We start from the raw sequence: 18,034 nt of genomic DNA on the forward strand, positions 1-18,034 counted from the left end.
CTTCCTCCTCCTTCCTCTTGAAACTTTTCCTGCTAGCGTTCCTTCTAGCATGAGTTGTGGTATTTGATATTTTACTCCTCCGAGGATGTGTCCACAATACTCTAGTTTACATCTCTTGATTGTCTGTATTATTTGTTTAGGGTTAGGGTTAGGTGTTTTTGCTTTTTGAAGTACTTCTTCATTTGTTGTTCTGCTGGTCCATTTAATCTTGAGTATTCTTCTGAGACACCACATCTCAAGGGCTTCCATTTAGAAGCAGTATATCTTGTAATATCCTACACATGCATCTAGACAACAGTTCACACACGTTTTATAGAAAAGTCACTACATAAATATGCTTCTAATTGTGTAAATAGAACTTAAAGTATCAAGAGGATGAAACAAATATTACAACAGGATCACAAATGTACATATAATTAACATAATTCTTAATGCTTGGTTAAGACTTGTTTGGTTGATATGATGCAACATTTCATGTTATGCTTTCCCTGCGTCAAAGGCCAAGGACAGGAACATAGGAAGCTGCCTTCTACAGAGTCAGACCATTAGTCCATCTAGCTTATTAGTGTTTACACCGACTGGTAATAACTCTCCAAGGTCGTTGTCGACTCTGCGAGGGGCTGCTCTGGGAAGAACATCTGCCTGCATACATGCAGAAGGTTCCAAGTTCCCTCCCTGGCAGCATCTCCAAGATAGGGCTGAGAGAGACTCCAGCTAGGGATGTGCAAATGTCGTTTGATGTTGAAGAGTGTTTGAGGTGGAACCAGTTCGGTTCGACCATTCCCCTGTTCAGTCCGATCCCGAACCAAGCACCCCCCAACTGTTCAGGGGGTTCGTGGACATTGCTAAAAAAAAAATGTCTGTCTGGCTCTTCGGCCAATTCGGGTCTTTCCCCTCCGGCACGGCAGCCATTTTGGAGGCCACTGTGCCTGTGCAATTGGCCTCTGCATGACAAAGAGCCGGCCGACCGGTATGGGCATCAAGGGAGGCCACTGGGGGGAGGCGGGGAGGGAACTTCTGCTGACCCCCACTGCCACCTCCAACAACTCCCCCAGAGGGGGTAAGAAAGAATTTTTTTTAATTTTTAAAAAATGTTTACGGACCTCCCCCTCCCCGCGAACTGAATGGGGGGTTCGAGGTGGTGCCGGACTGAACTGGCCCGGTCCAGTTCAGATCCAATCCAGACTCGAACTGAACTGGACCAGCCTGTTCTGTGCAAACCCCTAACTCCTGCCTGCAACCTCGGAGAACCCGCTGGCAGTCTGTGTAGACAATACTAAGCTAGATGGACCAAGAGTCTGACTCAGTGGAAGGCAGCTTCCTATGTTCCTATGTATTTCATATCCACGCCCCATTGCCCCCTCAGAGGCAGTCTTATTCCAGGTAAGGTAAAACCTTCAGATTTGAAAAAGCTTTCATCATTTTGTCATGCTAGTGTATGGAAAAAGAGAGGACCTGCAGCCGCTCTTGCATGTAAAAGCCAAATTTAAACACACACACAAACACACCCTGCCCCCAGAACAGGGAATTAGTAAGAAATTGAAGCTTCACAGTTTTAGGTGGAGAATATACTCTAGCTGTAATGGCACAGCACTGAGAGACCTTAAAGGCCAAGTTAGACAGATCATTCTGAAGAGAATCTCTCTATGTAGTCTCTAAGAGTTGACACCAATTTGACGGCACTTAATCAATCAATCAATCAATCAATGGAGCAGCAGGGAAGTAACTTGCCTAGGGAGCCAGAGGTTGCTGGTTCAAATCCCCGCTGGTATGGGAAACACCAATATTGGGCAGCAGCAATATAGGAAGATGCTGAAAGGTATCATCTCATACTGCACAGGAGAAGATAATGGGAAACCCCTCCAGGATTCTACCAAAGAAAACCACAGGGCTCTGTGGGCACCAGGATCAACAACGACTCGACGGCACAACTTTACCCTAGCTGTACGACTTAAGCCAGGGGTTCTCAAACCTGGGCCTCGAGATTTTGATGGACTACAAGTCCCATCATCCAGTGTGGCTGGGGGTGATGGGAATTGTAGTCTGACAAAATCTCGGGGCCCAAGTTTACCCCTGGCTTAAGTCATATTCCTGTTGATTGAATTTTTGACAAGCTGTTGTAAGAAACGTCTTTTTCAAACCTAGTTCAACTGTTTTCAAACCTAGTTCTGAAGGAAACCTGGTGAACCAAAATGAACCCAAGCCTAGTTGTTATGAACCAGAGTTTGAACGTTCAGGATGCACGACCTCTGTCCGAGATCCAGTGGGAGATGCTGGGCAGCTCCAAACAGCAAGGAGCAGCATAGCTGGATGTTCTGCAGCTTGAGAACATTGGTGATAACAGATGATGTTCTTCCCAAGACGTACCCGACAAGCTCATACCAAGGTCGGGGAACATGGCCAAGATGTTGGACTTGCACTTTCAGTCTGAAGAATTCCCTCTCTGGGTAGATAAAACAGGTTTTGGGGGCAAGAAACTACAAAAATGGGTACTGGGAACTTGATGGTATCTTATCCTCCTGAAAGTGAGATAATGTTGGGCTTTCTTCTCCATCTTTAAAGGAAGAAGGAACACTCCCAGCAGAGGGAAATCTATAAAAGGCCGAGAGATTAGGCACCTATGCAGATTCCTCCGTGTTCCAAGAGACATCTTGCTCTGGAGAATCTTTGTCTTTTTACTTTGCATTTTTCCTTGAATTGCCTTTGCCTTTTTCATCATCATCATCATCATCATCATGTTCTCCCTTTTCTTGGCCAGAAGAGTCCTCTCGGGACGGAGAGTGGTCGCCATAGGCCTGGATATTGCTGGCCTCCATTGCTGGATTCCTAGGTACTTACGATTGGATTGAATCCTTAGAGATCTTTTAAGTTAAAAAGTAGGCGGAAATGTGGGGAGACAGAGTCTATAGAAATAGGGTAATGTCTTTTGGAATACTGGATCAATAATATTCAAGAATTATTTGCTGCTAAGAATGGCTTTGCATTGTAATTTAGCATGGTGGGCTAATATCTCCTTTGTATGCCTTATATTAGAGAGGGGAGGGCAAACTTTGCCCTCCTGTTGTTGAACTACAACTCCCATCATCCCCAGCCCCATTGGTCTTTGAGCATAGATCAGCAACATCCGGTGACCCAGGTTTAAGAACCCGTGCCTTATTCCCCTTATTTGCCATGCTGTTTTATCAGTCTCGAAGGTTAATCCATTTACTAATGGATGGCATACTAACTTTAAGTTTTAATTATGCTGCTGTCACTTATTTCATTATTTATGTATTTAAAATATTTAAACCCTGCTCCTCCAGTACACTACTGCTCAAGACGGCCTGCAACATTAATAAAATAGATACAATATAAAAACAGTTTAAAAAAATACAATGGAAAAAGTTACAAGACCAAGCTAAAACCACATTGAAAGCTGCAAATTTTAGATGTTTCAAATTAAGAGTTATAAATAAAAAGCTAAAAAATAAGAAACTTACCTGATATAGCCACAGATAAAATATTTAAAAGCCCTCTCTAAAAAGATGTGCCTTCAATTGTTGCTTAATAACTCCACCCTTTTTTTTAGTCTGTTGTTATTTATTGTGTGTTTTTAATCTCATGTTTTAATGTTGTGTTGTAAGCCACCCAGAGAGTTTAATTATTAATAAAAACACTGAGGGAGGGAGCAAGGTGAAGCTCTGGGCATCTGGATAGCAGGGAGGAGAGCTGATCTTGTAGTAGCAAGCATGAATTGTCCACTTTGCTAAGCAGGGCCTGCCCTAGTTTGCATTTGAATGGGAGACTACATATGAGTGCTGTCAGCTATTCCCCTTAGGGGATGGGGCTGCTCTGGGAGGAGCCCCTGCCTGTTTGCAAGCAGAAGGTTCCAAGCTCCCTCCCTGACAGCATCTCCAGGATAGGACTGAGAGAGATTCCTGCCTGCCACCTTGGAGAAGCCACTGCCAGTCTGTGTAGACCAGTGTTTCTCAAACTTTTTGGAGTCAAGGACCGCTAAATTCTTCATGCAGAGTTTCAAGGACCGCTACATTCTTCATGTGCAGTTTCCCGGACCAGCAGTTAGTAAAGGGGTTTCAAGTCTGTCTATCTATCTATCTATCTATCTATCTATCTATCTATCTATCTATCTACCAGACTTCTATACTGCCCAAAACTTGCATCTCTGGGCAGTTTAGAATGAAAATAATATAAGCATTAAAATAATTAAATTTGGAATCTTTTGCAAACATGGAATATTAGGGGTTCTTAACCTTGGGTCCCTCAGTTAAACTCCTATAACCCCCAACAACAATGGCATTTGGCCATTATGGCTGGGGATTATGGGAGTAGAAGTCCACCAACGTCTGGGTACCCAAGGTTGAGAACCCCTGACTCTAAAAGCCTGGGTGAACAAATTTGTCTCCAGTATGTCTGGAGTGGAGGTGCTTGTGATTACTCAATGGAGAGGGGATGTTGGGCCATTAGAAAAATTCAAAAGCTACATGGGGCCAATGAAAACAACATACAAGCAAGCCCCACTGATGCAAGAGGGAAACAGCGTTCCCTCTCAAGGCGCCTCGACCATAACAGGCAGCTGGGTTTCAATCAACCAACCTTGGGCTGCAAATAATGAGCATGCAAGAACCAGCAGCCCTTCAAGTGGCGCCCACTGCCATACTTTTTCCTCCATGCCCCCGCACCGCATACAGTTTGAAGCTGTAAAGATAGGGAATAAGATAGCTGTAGGAAGATCTCAGCAGCACATGGAGGCAAGGCACAAGAAGGGTCCCATGCCTCCGTGATACTCTTCCTCTTCCGTGCCATGTGCAAAATTGAGGAAGTAAGTGCCTTGATTTCAGTTGGGGGGGGGGGTTGACTCCCAGTCAGGGACCGGCACTCAACCCTTCGGGGACCGGCAGCGGTCCAGGGACCGGTGGTTGAGAAACACTGGTGTAGACAATACTGAGCTAGATGAACCTATGGCCTGACTCAGTATATGGCAGCTTCCTATGTTCCTATGTCACATCCTTCTGCTTGTGAGTCGGGTCTAGTGCAGTGGGTAGGCAACACGCAGCTCTCCAGATGTTGCTGAACTGCAACTCCCATAATCCCCAGCTGTAATAAATTCCAGTTTGGGGATGGGAGTTGTGGTCCCGCAACATCTGGAGTGCCACACACCCCCTAGCCCTGGGCTAGTGCCTCAGTAAACCTCGCTTGACCCATTTCAGGAAAACCAGGATGTTTGTGCTTCTCGAGTCTATGTTTTCTTTCCTGGTTATGCATCTAACTAGGGACAACCCAAGGCATTGCACCAATTGTGAGAGGGCACCAAATGCTGCCTTGCCCTTGCGGGAGGGGGCAGCCACTTTTCAAAACTGACCGTGGAAACTTGTGGCACTGGGGGCAGGGAGAAGGGAAGGTTGCCAGAAGCCTCTTCTTTTCTTCTTGTGCAAGCTTTGTAAGGAGTGTGTGTGGAGGTGCTGCTCCCTGCACAACTTGCAAGAGTCCAATCGGTCCCAAAGAGCACATCTTGCCACCCTGCCAGCTGCCCAATAGCCTACCGCCTGAGGCTACTGACTCACCTTGCCTCCTGGAAGGGTCGCTCCTGCAATCACAACACCCATCTATAGATGCCCAGTGGGCCTGGAGAAGGAACTGGTGCACCCAGCAGACTGGGCAGAAAGGCTGAATCCTGCTTCCTTTCCAAACTTAGCTCCAACCCGCAGAGAAGTTCTGCCAAATGGTCTCAGTGTCAGAGAGCAACAGTGCGCTCAAGTCAACGTTTGAAATGCACCAAACATATGAAAGTACGCATGGAATAAAATGAAGTTTTCTTACCGCGCTGCTGTCGGCTTCTCTGCTCTCTGTGGATGGTCCATCAGCTTCTTTGTTCTCTGTGGATGGTCCACCGGGTTTTCTGTCCTCTGTGGATTCCATTTATGTTTAGATTTACTGAATAAAAGAGGAGGGCAGAGGAAGCAGAGAAGGTCAAGTGCACGGCAAAATAATTATATTAAATGAGGTGATGTGGAAATGTACCGTATGTGTAACATAATGTATAAAGTAACGCATGTATAACAGCCATTTGGGACTTCCGTCCTTTGGTCACACTGGGCTTCCTGTGTGTGGTGTGAACTCACAGGAAGCTTCAGTGTGAGCAAGAGGCGGGAGAGAGACCAGCAGAGGCAGTGATGACTGTGGAACCACAATGCTTTCAATAAGCCAGGGGTTCTCAATGTTGGGTCCCCAGAGTTGTAGTTGTTAAACTACAACGCCCATGAGCTTTGGCCATTGTGACTGGGGCTGATGGGAGTTGTCGTCCAGGAACATTGGGAGACTCAAGACTGAAAACCCCTGCATTAAGCCAAAGGGTGGCACCTGGACTACCTAGTCAAATATGGCCCCAGAGCGGTCAACTCAAAGGCAAAACAAGGATAGTACAAATGAATTTTGCCAGAACAAGATTTAAACCAGCAGGTTCTAGCATTCTACAGACTCCAGAAAGCGATTGCTCCTGCAAAATTAGTAACCAACCTAACCTACCTCACAGGGTTGTTGTGAGGATAGAAATAAGCATGTGCTTATTTGAGCTCCTCTGAGCTCCTTCTAGGAAGAGCGAGATATAAATGTAAATCAATCAATCAATCAGTCAATAACCAAACAGGGCAGGTTTACAGCATAGGTTTCCCCAAGCTGTCTGTCTTTAGAATAGGGAGGAGAGCTGGTCTTGTAGTAGCAAGCATGATTTGCCCCCTTAGCTAAGCAGGATCTGCCCTGGTTGCATATGAATAGGAGACTAGATGTGTGAGCACTTTAAGATATTCCCCTCAGGGGATGGAGCCGCTCTGGGAAGAGCAGAAGGTTCTAAGTTCCCTCCCTGGCAGCATCTCCAAGATAGGGCTGAGAGAGATTCCTGCCTGCAACCTTGGAGAAGCCGCTGCCAGTCTGTGTGGACAATACTGAGCTAGATGGACCAATGGTCTGACTCAGTAGATGGCAGCTTCCTACGTCCCTATGTTTTGCTTGCACAATTGATCCGGTGACAAGGCTGCAATCCTGTATGCACTTACTTAGGAGTAAGCCCAACCAAATTCACTGTGATTTAGTAGTAGTTCTTTTATTGCAGCCATAGGCCAAACAAGAACAAAAGTAACAATAACACAGTCGTTCAGAGTTACAATAAGAGGAATAAATATAACAATATGCACAGGTAAGATCAAACTTATAAAAGACTATGGTGGGATGTCTTTCTCGTTGCCCCATAAATAAATTTGGCTACCACTTTGGTGACTTCATCATTGGTATCAGCCAAGCAATAATTAAGATAAAAAGGATCAGACCTACCAGGGAATTGCTCTAGTAATGACTTAAGTTTGCAATATCTCTCTTTCCATGTCTAAGGGTTTTAAAATATCAGTTTAGCCAGTTTGAGCTAATTTTGATATGAAATACCTAGCACCATAAGCCTAACTATTAGTATTGTGTGTCTGTGCGTGTGCGCGCACACAGGAAACTTACCTGCCTTTAAAATGAGAATTCACCTAATACGCAAGGTGCCTGAAGACATCTCGGCCCAAAAGGGAAGGTTCAGCTGCCACAGGTGAACAAGAGATCTACTTCAGGGTAACTGCAATAAAAAATCGACCCTCCCAAGGAGCACTGAAGAAGATCATCTTCTTCACCTTTCATCTGGCCAACTGTCATGCCAAGTAAATAGAATGTTTCGACGTTTGCCCTTGACGGTTGCTTAGAGACAGTGGCTGACCTCCTGAATAACTTACTAATAGTTTACTAAGTTACTAATTACTACTAGTAGTAATTCCCACATTGTAATTACTCATTACAATGGGCCCCACTGCTCATTGAGATCATCCGGAGATGTTTGTCTGCAGTTGCTACCAACTCCTCTGGCGGCTACAGGCACTGGCCTTCTCTGTGGCTGCCCTGAGACTCTGGAATGCACTTCCTGCTGCAATAAGAGCCTCCTCATTTCTGACAACTTTTTAAAAGTCCCTTACCTTAAGTGGCACAGTGGGGAAATGCTTGACTAACAAGCAGAAGGATGCCGGTTCAAATCCCCACTGGTACTATATTGGGCAGCAGTGATATAGGAAGATGCTGAAAGGCATAATCTCATACTGTGAGGGAGGAGGCAATGGTCAACCCCTCCTGTATTCCACCAAAGGAAACCACAGGGCTCTGTGGGTGCCAGGAGTCAAAATCGACTCAACAGCACACTTTACTTTAAAGACACATTTATTCACCCAAGCTTTTTAACTTGATTGTGGTTTTAAATTGTTTTCATTTTTGTTTGAACTTGTTTTATGTTGTTGTAAACTGCCCAGAGCCACCTACTGGTGCAACAGGAAATGACTTGACTAGCAAGCCAGAGGTTGCCGATTCGAAGACCCGCTGGTGAATCAACTATATTGGGCAGCAGTGATCTAGGAAGATGCTGAAAGGCATCATCTCATACTGCACGGGAGGAGGCAATGGTCAACCCCTCCTGTATTCTACCAAAGACAACCACAGGACTCTGTGGTCACCAGGAGTTGACACCAACTCGACAGCACACTTTACCTTTAAACTGCCCAGAGGCGGATGTTTGGGGCAGTCTACAGATTTGATAAATAAATAAAATTTTAAAAAGTAATACTACCGAGTAATACTATTCAGGAGATGGTCTAAAGCAGGGATTCTCAATGTTGGGTCCCCAGATGTTATTGGACTTCAACTCCCATAATCCCCAGCCCCGGTGGCCTTTGGTTGGGGATTATGGGAGCTGAAGTCCAATAACAACTGAGGACCCAACGTTGAGAACCCCTGGTCTAAAGGACAACTTAATTTCAATAGGACTACGCAGGAGTTAAGCCACCTAATGGCACAGCGGGGAAGTAACCTGCCTAGGGAGCAAGAGGTTGCTAAGTTCAAATTTCCACTGGTATGTTTCCCAGAAGATGGGAAACACCTATATTGGACAGCAGCAGCGATACAGGAAGGTGCTGAAAGGCATCATGTCATACTGAGCGGGAGGAGGCAATGGTCAACCTCTCCTGTATTCTACTGTATTCAGTTAGGATGTCATTAGCCAGAGGCTTTGTCTTCCCACCTCTACCACCTTTAGCCATCTGAAGTACTCCTGTTCCCTGAAAGGATTCCACCCTTTCTCCCTTGTTGCTTGACACCCGCCCCCTGCCTGGAACTGCCTCTTCGAACAGCCCTGTGGTACTCCCTCTTCTACTTCCTTCCTCAAAACCCAACATTTCTTTGAAGTCTTCAACCCAGTCCTCTAGTCCAAGGGTTCCCAACCTTTGGTCCTCCAGATGTTGCTGAACCACAACTCCCATCATCCCCAGCTACAGTCTATTGTGCCCGGGGATGATGGGAGATGTTGTTCAGCAACTTCAGGAGTACCTCTGAAACCCTGCTGTAGTCCAGAGGTAAACAACCCTGGCTTTCCAGCTGTTGTTGAACTACAACTCCCATCATCCCCAGCCACAACTCAATAGCAGCTGGTGGGCCAAGGTTCCTTCCCCCTGCTGTATTCCCCAAACAGCTGAAATAGCCACAATCCAAAATGTAGGGTAATTTTTTTTAAAAAAAATTTGAGGTCAGCTTAAGACCCACAAATTGTGAAGTAGCCAAAAGTGTGACTCTTAGGTCTGTACTAATGAAAGTAATACCCTTCTTGGATTGCAGATTTCCCCCCCACTAATGGAGCAACAAAGCGATCTATTATTTGTTATTCAGTAGCATCCACACTGGTCTTGCACTAGCGTTCAGTGTTGCAGGTCTGAGGGGGGATTTTGCTTCCTGTGATGCACACACTACAACTGTCTGCTTAATTGTTAACTGCTTAACACACTACAACTGTCTGCTTAAAGAAATCTTAGTTCAGGGTTTCTTAACCTTGGGCCCCCAGATGTTGTTGGGCTACAACTCCCATCATCCCAGATATGGGTTTTGTGGCTGGGGATGCTGGGAGTTGTAGTCCGACAACATCTGGGGGCCCAAGGTTAAGAAACCCTGGTTGATCCATCATATTTTAGTCAACCAATTAACTGATTGCATTGGCTTACATTTGCAAATTAGAATGACCAAATAGTTCCAAAGAGAAAACAAATGGGTTTTGTTTATTTTTTAAAAAATGATGCATTATTATTCCGCATTTTTTCTCACCCAGGGAAGAATGTCTTTCTTGTATGATGCTTGATATCTGCAGTATTGACCTTACTTATAGTTTCCTTCAAGAATCTTGAGTGCACACACACATGCAATATTCTTGAGAAATGAATTTAAGATTTTATGCGGGATTTTATGTGTCAAATACCAATACTCGTACCTGTGAAACACACACACACACACACACACACACACACACACACACACCCCTTGTGATGACAAATGTGGGCCTGGAAACCCCCTCCCCCACTTCTTCCAATCCAAGGACTGTTAGAATAAGTGAAGGAAGAACAAGAACATCTCTGTATTCTGTTGCTCTTTGCCGGAGAACTCTGTGCCGTGACTTTTGCACAACGGATGTAAAAATGTCCCCCTTGCAGTCTTGCTACTAATCTGGTTGCTTGGAACAATGCACATCCCAAGTTTCAAGTTTCTGTTGCAGAAGTTGAAACTTTTACACATTTTTTGGTATCTGACCTCAGAGCCAGTGACTGAGGCTCAGTTGTGTATATATAATTATACTGCTTCTTTCCTATGAAGCCAAACTGAATAAGCAAAATGGGGGTTTGTTTAAACTGAAGACTGAGGGTAGAATTTGCATCTGAAAGAGCCTGGGCCTCATTGACATTCTTCTCATGGTATAATTAAAGAAAGATGAATGAAAGAGAAGTGCTAACTGTTGAACGCCATCCAGCCATTGAGACATTTCAAACATGGCAGAAAGCTGTGAGAAATGGGGTAGGTTTTTTTGGAGCTTGGAGTCTCCTCCTCCCGCTTTACGTCTTTGTCTAAGCAAGTACCCATTTGCTGTTGGGTTTCCTGAGTCGTATGAGCAGCTTATTTGTGACTGAGCCTTCTAAAACTTGAGCATATTTGCAACCAGACTGAGTCAGCCTGCCTGCCAAAGAAGAATCTCTCAAGCAAATCACCAGCGGTGGGGGGAAATGACTGAATGCGAAGAAATCAGGTACAAAAATATCTGGGGGGAAATGGGTTTCTTTCCATGCCTTTCTTTTCCATATGTTGCAGGAATGGACTTGATTCTGTTCCTCAACAAAGAAACTAGTACATGAACTTATTAAGTAGGCATGCTTGGGACCCTATAAAGGTAAAGTGTGTTGTCAAGTCGATTTCGACTCCTGGCGCCCACAGAGCCCTGTGGTTGTCTTTGGTAGAATACGGGAGGGGTTGACCATTGCCTCCTCCCGTGCAGTATGAGATGATGCCTTTCAGCATCTTCCTATATCGCTGCTGCCCGATATAGTACCAGCAGGGATTCAAACCAGCAACCTTCTGCTTGTTAGTCAAGCATTTCCCCGCTGCGCCACTTAAGTCTCGGACCCTATAGCTTACTTGAAAACGGACTGTAGTATTTCACATACAAAAAACGTAATGAGAAGTTATTCATTGTGAGGATTTGTACAAATATTTTGACTGAACTGGACTGTCCCTGGGGAGTTTTTGGCATCCTGGCATGATTGGGGAGGGGGGTGCAGCTGAGAAGTGCGGAACCCTGGTTTAACTTGAGCCGTGCAGGCTGCGAATTCACAAGGTCAAATGGCCAGTGCACGCAAATGACCAGCAAATAACTATCCCATACTGGTTTGAGGATACAGTGGGAAAGAGTTTCCAGTCTATTATGGAGGCAAAACTCTAGTCTTAACCCTTCAGAGATGAAAAGCCAGCGTGGTGTAGTGGTTAGAGTGCTGGACTAGAACCGGGGAGACCCGAGTTCAAATCTCCATTCAGCCATGAAACTAGCTGGGTGACTTTGGGCCAGTCACTTCTCTCTCAGCCTAACCTACTTCACAGGGTTGTTGTGAGGAGAAGCCTAAGTATATAGTACACTGCTCTGGGCTCCTTGGAGGAAGAGCGGGATATAAAATGTAATAATAATAATAATAAGAGGCTGCTCTCAATTTGGAACTCCAGCCTGAGACCATTTCTTTTGGGAAATGGAATGCAATTCATTTGCTTTCATTTCCAGACAATTCATAGCCAAGAGAAGCAATGCAGATTAGGAGACAAGCTGTTTATTGGGGGCTGAGGTGCAATGAGCAAAGGTGGCGGTTTTAAGGTGCAGATTGTGTGCAGGCCCTTTGGGGCGCAGGGTGCAATATTGCCTCTTCCATTCTTCCGCCTCTGTGCAGTACTTCAGGATACAATACAAGAGGGAGGGCTACATCCTGGCACGAATGTGCCCCCCTCGGGAATTGGGGTCCAAGGCAACTGCTTAGGTCTGCCCAGAGGACAGGCCGACCCTGACCCTGTGTCTTCTTTGAGAACATTAATTGGTGTGGGGGCAAGTACTTGCTTTATTTTAAAATCCCCCTCCCTTTTGCAAACACTTCTTGTAGTGGCCTTACCACTGTGCGAAGTCTGGGAGGTGGGGGTTTGTGTGTGTGTATGTATATATATTACACACACACACACACACACACCCCTACCTACACACAGACATATCCTGCTCTCCCTCCAAGGAGCCCAGAGCGTTGCACTTGGTTATGTTGATCCCCACAACAGCCCTGAGAGGTAGGCTAGGCTGCTGCACATTACAAAAAATAGTGGTGGGGAGGGAGACTCTGGTTTGAGGGGAGGCTACCTGCCTCCTGCTCCTGAACATTCACCATCACCTCGTCCACTGAAGTCAGCAGCTGGGTTGCTGCTGGTTGTGAGGCCCACCCACCCCACTCCTCTGTGCTCAACCGGTGGGCCTGAGGCCTGTCCGCCCCCCCGCTCACCATTCCTGGCCACTGGTTGCTGCTGACTGTGAGAGACTCACCGACTGTTCCCTCTGCCAGGCCTGACAGCTGAGCTACCCCGGGGTGCAAATGCCCCCTGCCCTCCGCAATACTCAGCAGCCGGGTTGCTTCGGAGTACAAGGTCACTCACTGGCCCTTGACTGAGCCCAGCAGCAGTTGAGTGGCTGGTGGGCATAGGGGGCGCTTCCTGCCACCCCCTTCACCTTTCCCAACCACTGGGTTGCTCCTGTGCTCAAGGTAGCCCGTTGGCTGAGTTGCCACTGCATGCATGGACTACTCTTCCACCGTTCCGGGAGACAGATGCTGATTCCTGGGGATTCCAGATGCTGATTCCAGAGGCTGATCCCTGGGGACTCCAGATGCTGATTCCAGAGGCTGATCCCTGGGGACTCCAGATGCTGATTCCAGATGCTGATCCCTGGGGACTCCAGATGCTGATTCCAGATGCTGATTCCAGACACTGATTCATGGGGACTCCAGATGCTGATTCCAGACGCTGATTCCTGGGGGCCTCCAGATGCTGATTCCAGACGCTGATTCCTGGGGTCTCAAGATGCTGATTCCAGATGCTGATTCCTGGGGACTTCAGACCAATCCTGGAGGGTTGATCATCCTGATCAGAATGCTTCTCAGCTGCTTTGCACATCAAAGACTACCAGGTTTCTTCTTTCCTTCTGCCTCGCAAAGGGCCTGTATGTATGCAGCCTTCGGCAATAACTGGAGAACAGATTAACTGCTAGTATTTATAAAACTGGAAGAACAGCTAGTCCTTGTTTTAGCAACTCTGGATGCATTCTGAAAATCTGGGTCCAGGCCTTAGCGAGGCTCCTCGACATGAGTCTGTGTAACTCCTCCCACATGCCATCTTCAGATCAGGGACAGTCCTTTTGAGAGGCAAGGGGAGGCAGATTATTGGGGCAGCAGCAAGAGGACCGCCCTCCCCACACCATCTATTTTAAAATTATTATTTATTTATTACATTTTATATCCCGCTCTTCCTCCAAGGAGCCCAGAGTGGTGTACTACATACTTGAGTCTCTCCTCACAACAACCCTGTGAAGTAGGCTAGGCTGAGAGAGAAGTGACTGGCCCAGAGTCACCCAGCTAGTCTCATGGCTGAATGGGGATTTGAACTCGGGTCTACAGTTCTTCAGGACTGATCTCACCCTGGCAAGCTCTGCAAGGACGAAGCGCCTCTCTTGACACCCCTGGCAAGAAGCAGGCGGGGAGAAGAGGCGGCTGCTGGCCACCTGCCCTCCTCCCTGCCCCATATGCCACTTTCAACGCTTGCGAGGCTTGGTTTTGAAAGGGGGCAGGCTCCCTCCCTCCCTCCCGCCGGGAACAGCATTGCCCCAAGTGCTAGAAATGCATCTGTGCTGCCCACACTTACGGTGCTCCTAAGCTGCAGACTTTGGCGTTTTGTGCCATACCCTGTCCTCTCCTCCTTCTTTGATTTACCGTCTGGCCTGTTGAAGAGTTCTGGGTAACCTGAAAGCTTGCTCTTTACAACCTTATATTGTTTTGGTTGGCTCTAACGGAGGTATTACCTGACTGTGGCTCCCCCCATCACCCCCTGCCCCCCGCAGCCTGCATGGCTACCTACAGTTTTTGCAGAGGGTTGTCACGGGCTGCACCGCGGGCATGTCAAAGTTGTTTGGCCTCAATACCAGTAGCAGCCGGTGCAGGCACAGCCGGGAGAAATGACTTGATTAGTAAGCCCGAGGTTGCTGGTTCGAATCCCCGCGGCTATGTTTCCCAGACTATGGGAAACACCTGTATCAGGCAGCAGCGATATAGGAAGATGCTGAAAGGCATCCTCTCATGCTGCGCGGGAGATGGCCATGGGAAACCCCTCGGCGAGATTTGGGTTTTTTAAAGGGTTGCCAGATTTGCCTTTTTAAAAGCCAAATTCTGGGTTATGGCTCTCGTTTCACACAAGTATACCCCTCAGCTTCTGTCCTACCAAAGACAACCACAGGGCTCTGTGGGCACCAGGAGAGAGAAAGAGAACAATTGATGCTTGCTGCCACCTAATGGTGCAGCGGGGAAATGACTTGCTTAGGAAGCATTCGGTTGCCAGTTCGAATCCCCACTGGTATGTTTCCCAGACTATGGGAAACACCGATATCGGGCAGCAGCGATATAAGAAGATGCTGAAAGGCATTATCATCTCACACTGTGCGGGGGGGAGGCAATGGTCAACCCCTCCTGTATTCAACCAAAGACAACCACAGAGCTCTGTGGTCGCCAGGAGTTGATACCGACTGGAGGGCACAACTTTACCTTTATCACAAGACCAGCTCTCTTCCCTATAGATAGAAGCCGCAGGCTTTAGATTAGCAAACAAAGCAGAGAGAGGAGGGGCGAGATAAAGTCAGGCAGCAGAGAAAAGCCCCCCAAGGCTGCAGTCTGGCCTAGCCTTAACCTAGAGGGCAGGAGGGTTTAATCTGATTAGCCTCTGCTAGACGGCAGATTTCAGTTTGCACACGGGCTACGGGGACAAAGAAAGAGGGGGGAAAGCCAGGTAAAACAGCTGTTGCTGATCAAATGCCACCAGGGCATTTTCCACACAGGGCTTTTAGCTCTCATCTCCTCCAAAAGAGAGGGTGTACATCCACGTATCGGCCAGATTTACCCCCAGGTCCCTGCTAGCACACAATTCGGGTTTTTCATTGTGTATTAGAGGGTAAAGGTAAAGTGTGCCGTCAAGTCGATTTTGACTCCTTGTGCCCACAGAGCCCTGTGGTTTTCTTTTGGTAGAATACAGTAGCCTGATTTATATCCAGGGTGAAAAAATCCAGTTTTTTGCATCTGTTTTTTGGGGGCAACTTGACAGGAAACTCACAGTAAAGCTGCTTAGTGAAATACGCCCAGCAGGAGGCTTTACACACACGGCTTCTACCTCGAATCTCCTTCGGAATCCGTGCTGGATTAATGGAAAGGCAGAGGAGGCATTTGCCTACAGCGGCAAAATTTGAGGAGCAGCAAATTTTGCTCCTCCTCAAATTTTGCCACCACTCTCTGTGGGCAGCAGAGGCTGCAGCATGGGTGCAGGGGGCGAGAAGAAAGTCCCTCCTTTTAGCTTATATACATATAAAAAGGCAAGCTTTTTGTTTAAGGGGAATGGGCGGCAAAAAGCTTAATCTGTCCCTGTTTGGGAGAGAGTGTGTGTGTTCATACACCAACCAAACTTACTCCAAGGTCTCTTTGAGATCCTTGGACCCACTCCACATACAAGTAGGATTTTGTCTTGCAAATACTAGCTTATCTCAAGGTATTTCTGGATTTTTAAAATGCTGGTTTTAAAATTACTTTTTCTGAAAACAGCAGAGCAAATAAGGCGAGGCACTGATGTGGAATCATTAGCATGATAAGAAGGATATTCTCTTTACAAATGCAGATGTGGCTTTTCAGTACTCCCTCCCTCCCCCGCCCTCCATTGGCTAGAAGGAAAACATGCAGGAAAACATATGTGAACTTGTTTCAGAACAAAACCAGGGAGGGGAGGGGAGGGGCTGCTTCCCTCAATGCTAAAGCAAGCCCACCCCAAAATTTTTCTTTGCCCCCCCTAAAGTTTTTACAAACACATTGCTTTTTTAATTAAGAACATAAGAACAGCCCTGCTGCATCAGGCCCAAGGACCATCTAGTCCAGCATCCTGTTTCCCACAGTGGCCCACCAGATGCATCTGCGAAACCCAGAAGCAAGAGGCGAGGGCACGCCCCACTGGTATGTTTCCCACCAGACTATGGGAAACACCTCTATCGGGCAGCAGCGATATAGGAAGAATGCTGAAAGGCATCATTTCATACTGAACGGGAGGAGGCAATGGTCAACCCCTCCTGGATTCTACCAAAGACAACCACAGGGCTCTGTGGTCACCAGAAGTTAGGATTTAATGTGTCATTTTTTTCCCCTCATGTAAGCCACCCAGAGATCCATTTGTTATTTGTTATGGGACGGCTATCAAATAAAGCTTCTTTTTCTTCATTATTTACTCCCCTGCCCTCGTCGTCCTCAGGGATGAAGCAGAGATCCCATAATCCTCCCCACCAGTAGCTACCCAGCTAGACCACAGCCAGCACCTGAGAAATAGGGCAGGGTCCCTTTAACACCAGGGACATTCCTGGCTCAAATCAGGTGGGGCTGCATTTCTGGTTAGTCAGCTTTTGGGTTCAGTTTGCTCAAGTGACTTTCTGTGTGGGTGTGTCTGGGTTCTCTCCTGGCTTCTGATTGATTCCCTGCTCGTTGTGGTCTTGATCTTGCTGATTTGTGAAGGACTGGATTCCTGCCTTCTGATCTCCTGGATGTTGTGACCATTGCCTCCTGCTGTGGGACTGAGAACCTGGTTTTTGACCTTTTGCTCACATCGGACTCTGCTGTTGCCCCTGATGGTTTCTTCCTGACTTGGCGTCTCCTGGTGGACTGCATGCTATTTTTCACATGCCGTTGCCCATCCAAATGCAAATCAGGGCAGAGCCTGCTTAGCAAATGGGGCCAATCATGCTCACTACCGCAAGACCAGTTCTCCTCTTGGGAAGGCTTTCCAAACTATTCCAACGTAATGCGAGGCCCTACTGTGGCTTAAGGTCAGGAGATCGGGAAAGATTGAATTATCTGACCCACAGGCTAGATCTTCTCAGGGAAGTTTAGTTGGCAAGCGTAATTGAAAGTCGTGAAATCAGCCATTCCACTGAGGTTTGTGCAGGGAAATATTCTGGTGGGAATGTGCTCCATATTTAACTTGTGGTGGTGGTGAGTCCCATTGGCTCTTCTGAACCTCCTACACTTTAGGTTCAGCCAACATTGTGTTTGAGAACCTGGACTCTCTGCAGTGGGCTGCCCAATGGATTTTCTCTGCTAAATGAGCAAAGGCACCTTTTAAAAGTGGTGATTCTTTTTATTTAGCAGGGGGAGAGCAACTGGCCCTATCCATCCCCAGCACAGCATCCCTCCAGTGGCTGCTGGTGGTGTCTACCTTAGGCTTCTTTTTTTCTAAGATTGTGAGCCCTTTGGGGAAAAGGAGCCATTCTTAATTAATTAATGTATGGCTATGGGAACCACTTTGGGGACTCTTGTTGAAAAGGGGTATATAAATATTTGTTGTATTG

General features: G+C 46.9%; 2 protein-coding genes across 5 annotated transcripts in view; one reads left to right on the top strand and one right to left on the bottom strand.

Annotated features, from left to right (window-relative positions):
* The window catches only part of DNAJA4 (DnaJ heat shock protein family (Hsp40) member A4), a 32,920-nt gene extending 25,260 nt beyond the window's left edge, over positions 1-7,660 (bottom strand). The window contains exons 1-2 of one of the 2 annotated variants that reach the window (XR_008311504.1): positions 7,498-7,660; positions 5,818-5,931 (exon numbers count right to left, since the gene is read on the bottom strand). Coding sequence is in view for 1 of the 2 variants with exons in the window: in XM_053272928.1 (XP_053128903.1) it covers positions 5,818-5,916 (99 nt within the window). In the remaining variant the exon portion in view is untranslated. The remainder of the gene's footprint in view (positions 1-5,817; positions 5,932-7,497) is intronic. The other variant, XM_053272928.1, reaches the window with a different exon arrangement.
* The window catches only part of ACSBG1 (acyl-CoA synthetase bubblegum family member 1), a 54,657-nt gene continuing 39,027 nt past the window's right edge, over positions 2,405-18,034 (top strand). Inside the window, exons 1-2 of one of the 3 annotated variants that reach the window (XM_053272926.1) lie at positions 2,405-2,447; positions 2,563-2,830. In XM_053272926.1, the coding sequence (XP_053128901.1) occupies positions 2,736-2,830 (95 nt within the window). In that variant the 5' untranslated portion in view covers positions 2,405-2,447; positions 2,563-2,735. Of the gene's footprint in view, positions 2,831-10,953; positions 11,129-18,034 lie in introns of those variants that run through there. The other 2 variants (XM_053272924.1, XM_053272927.1) reach the window with 2 other exon arrangements.

Source organism: Hemicordylus capensis, chromosome 10 (assembly GCF_027244095.1).
Source record: "Hemicordylus capensis ecotype Gifberg chromosome 10, rHemCap1.1.pri, whole genome shotgun sequence".
Taxonomy (NCBI): domain Eukaryota; kingdom Metazoa; phylum Chordata; class Lepidosauria; order Squamata; family Cordylidae; genus Hemicordylus; species Hemicordylus capensis.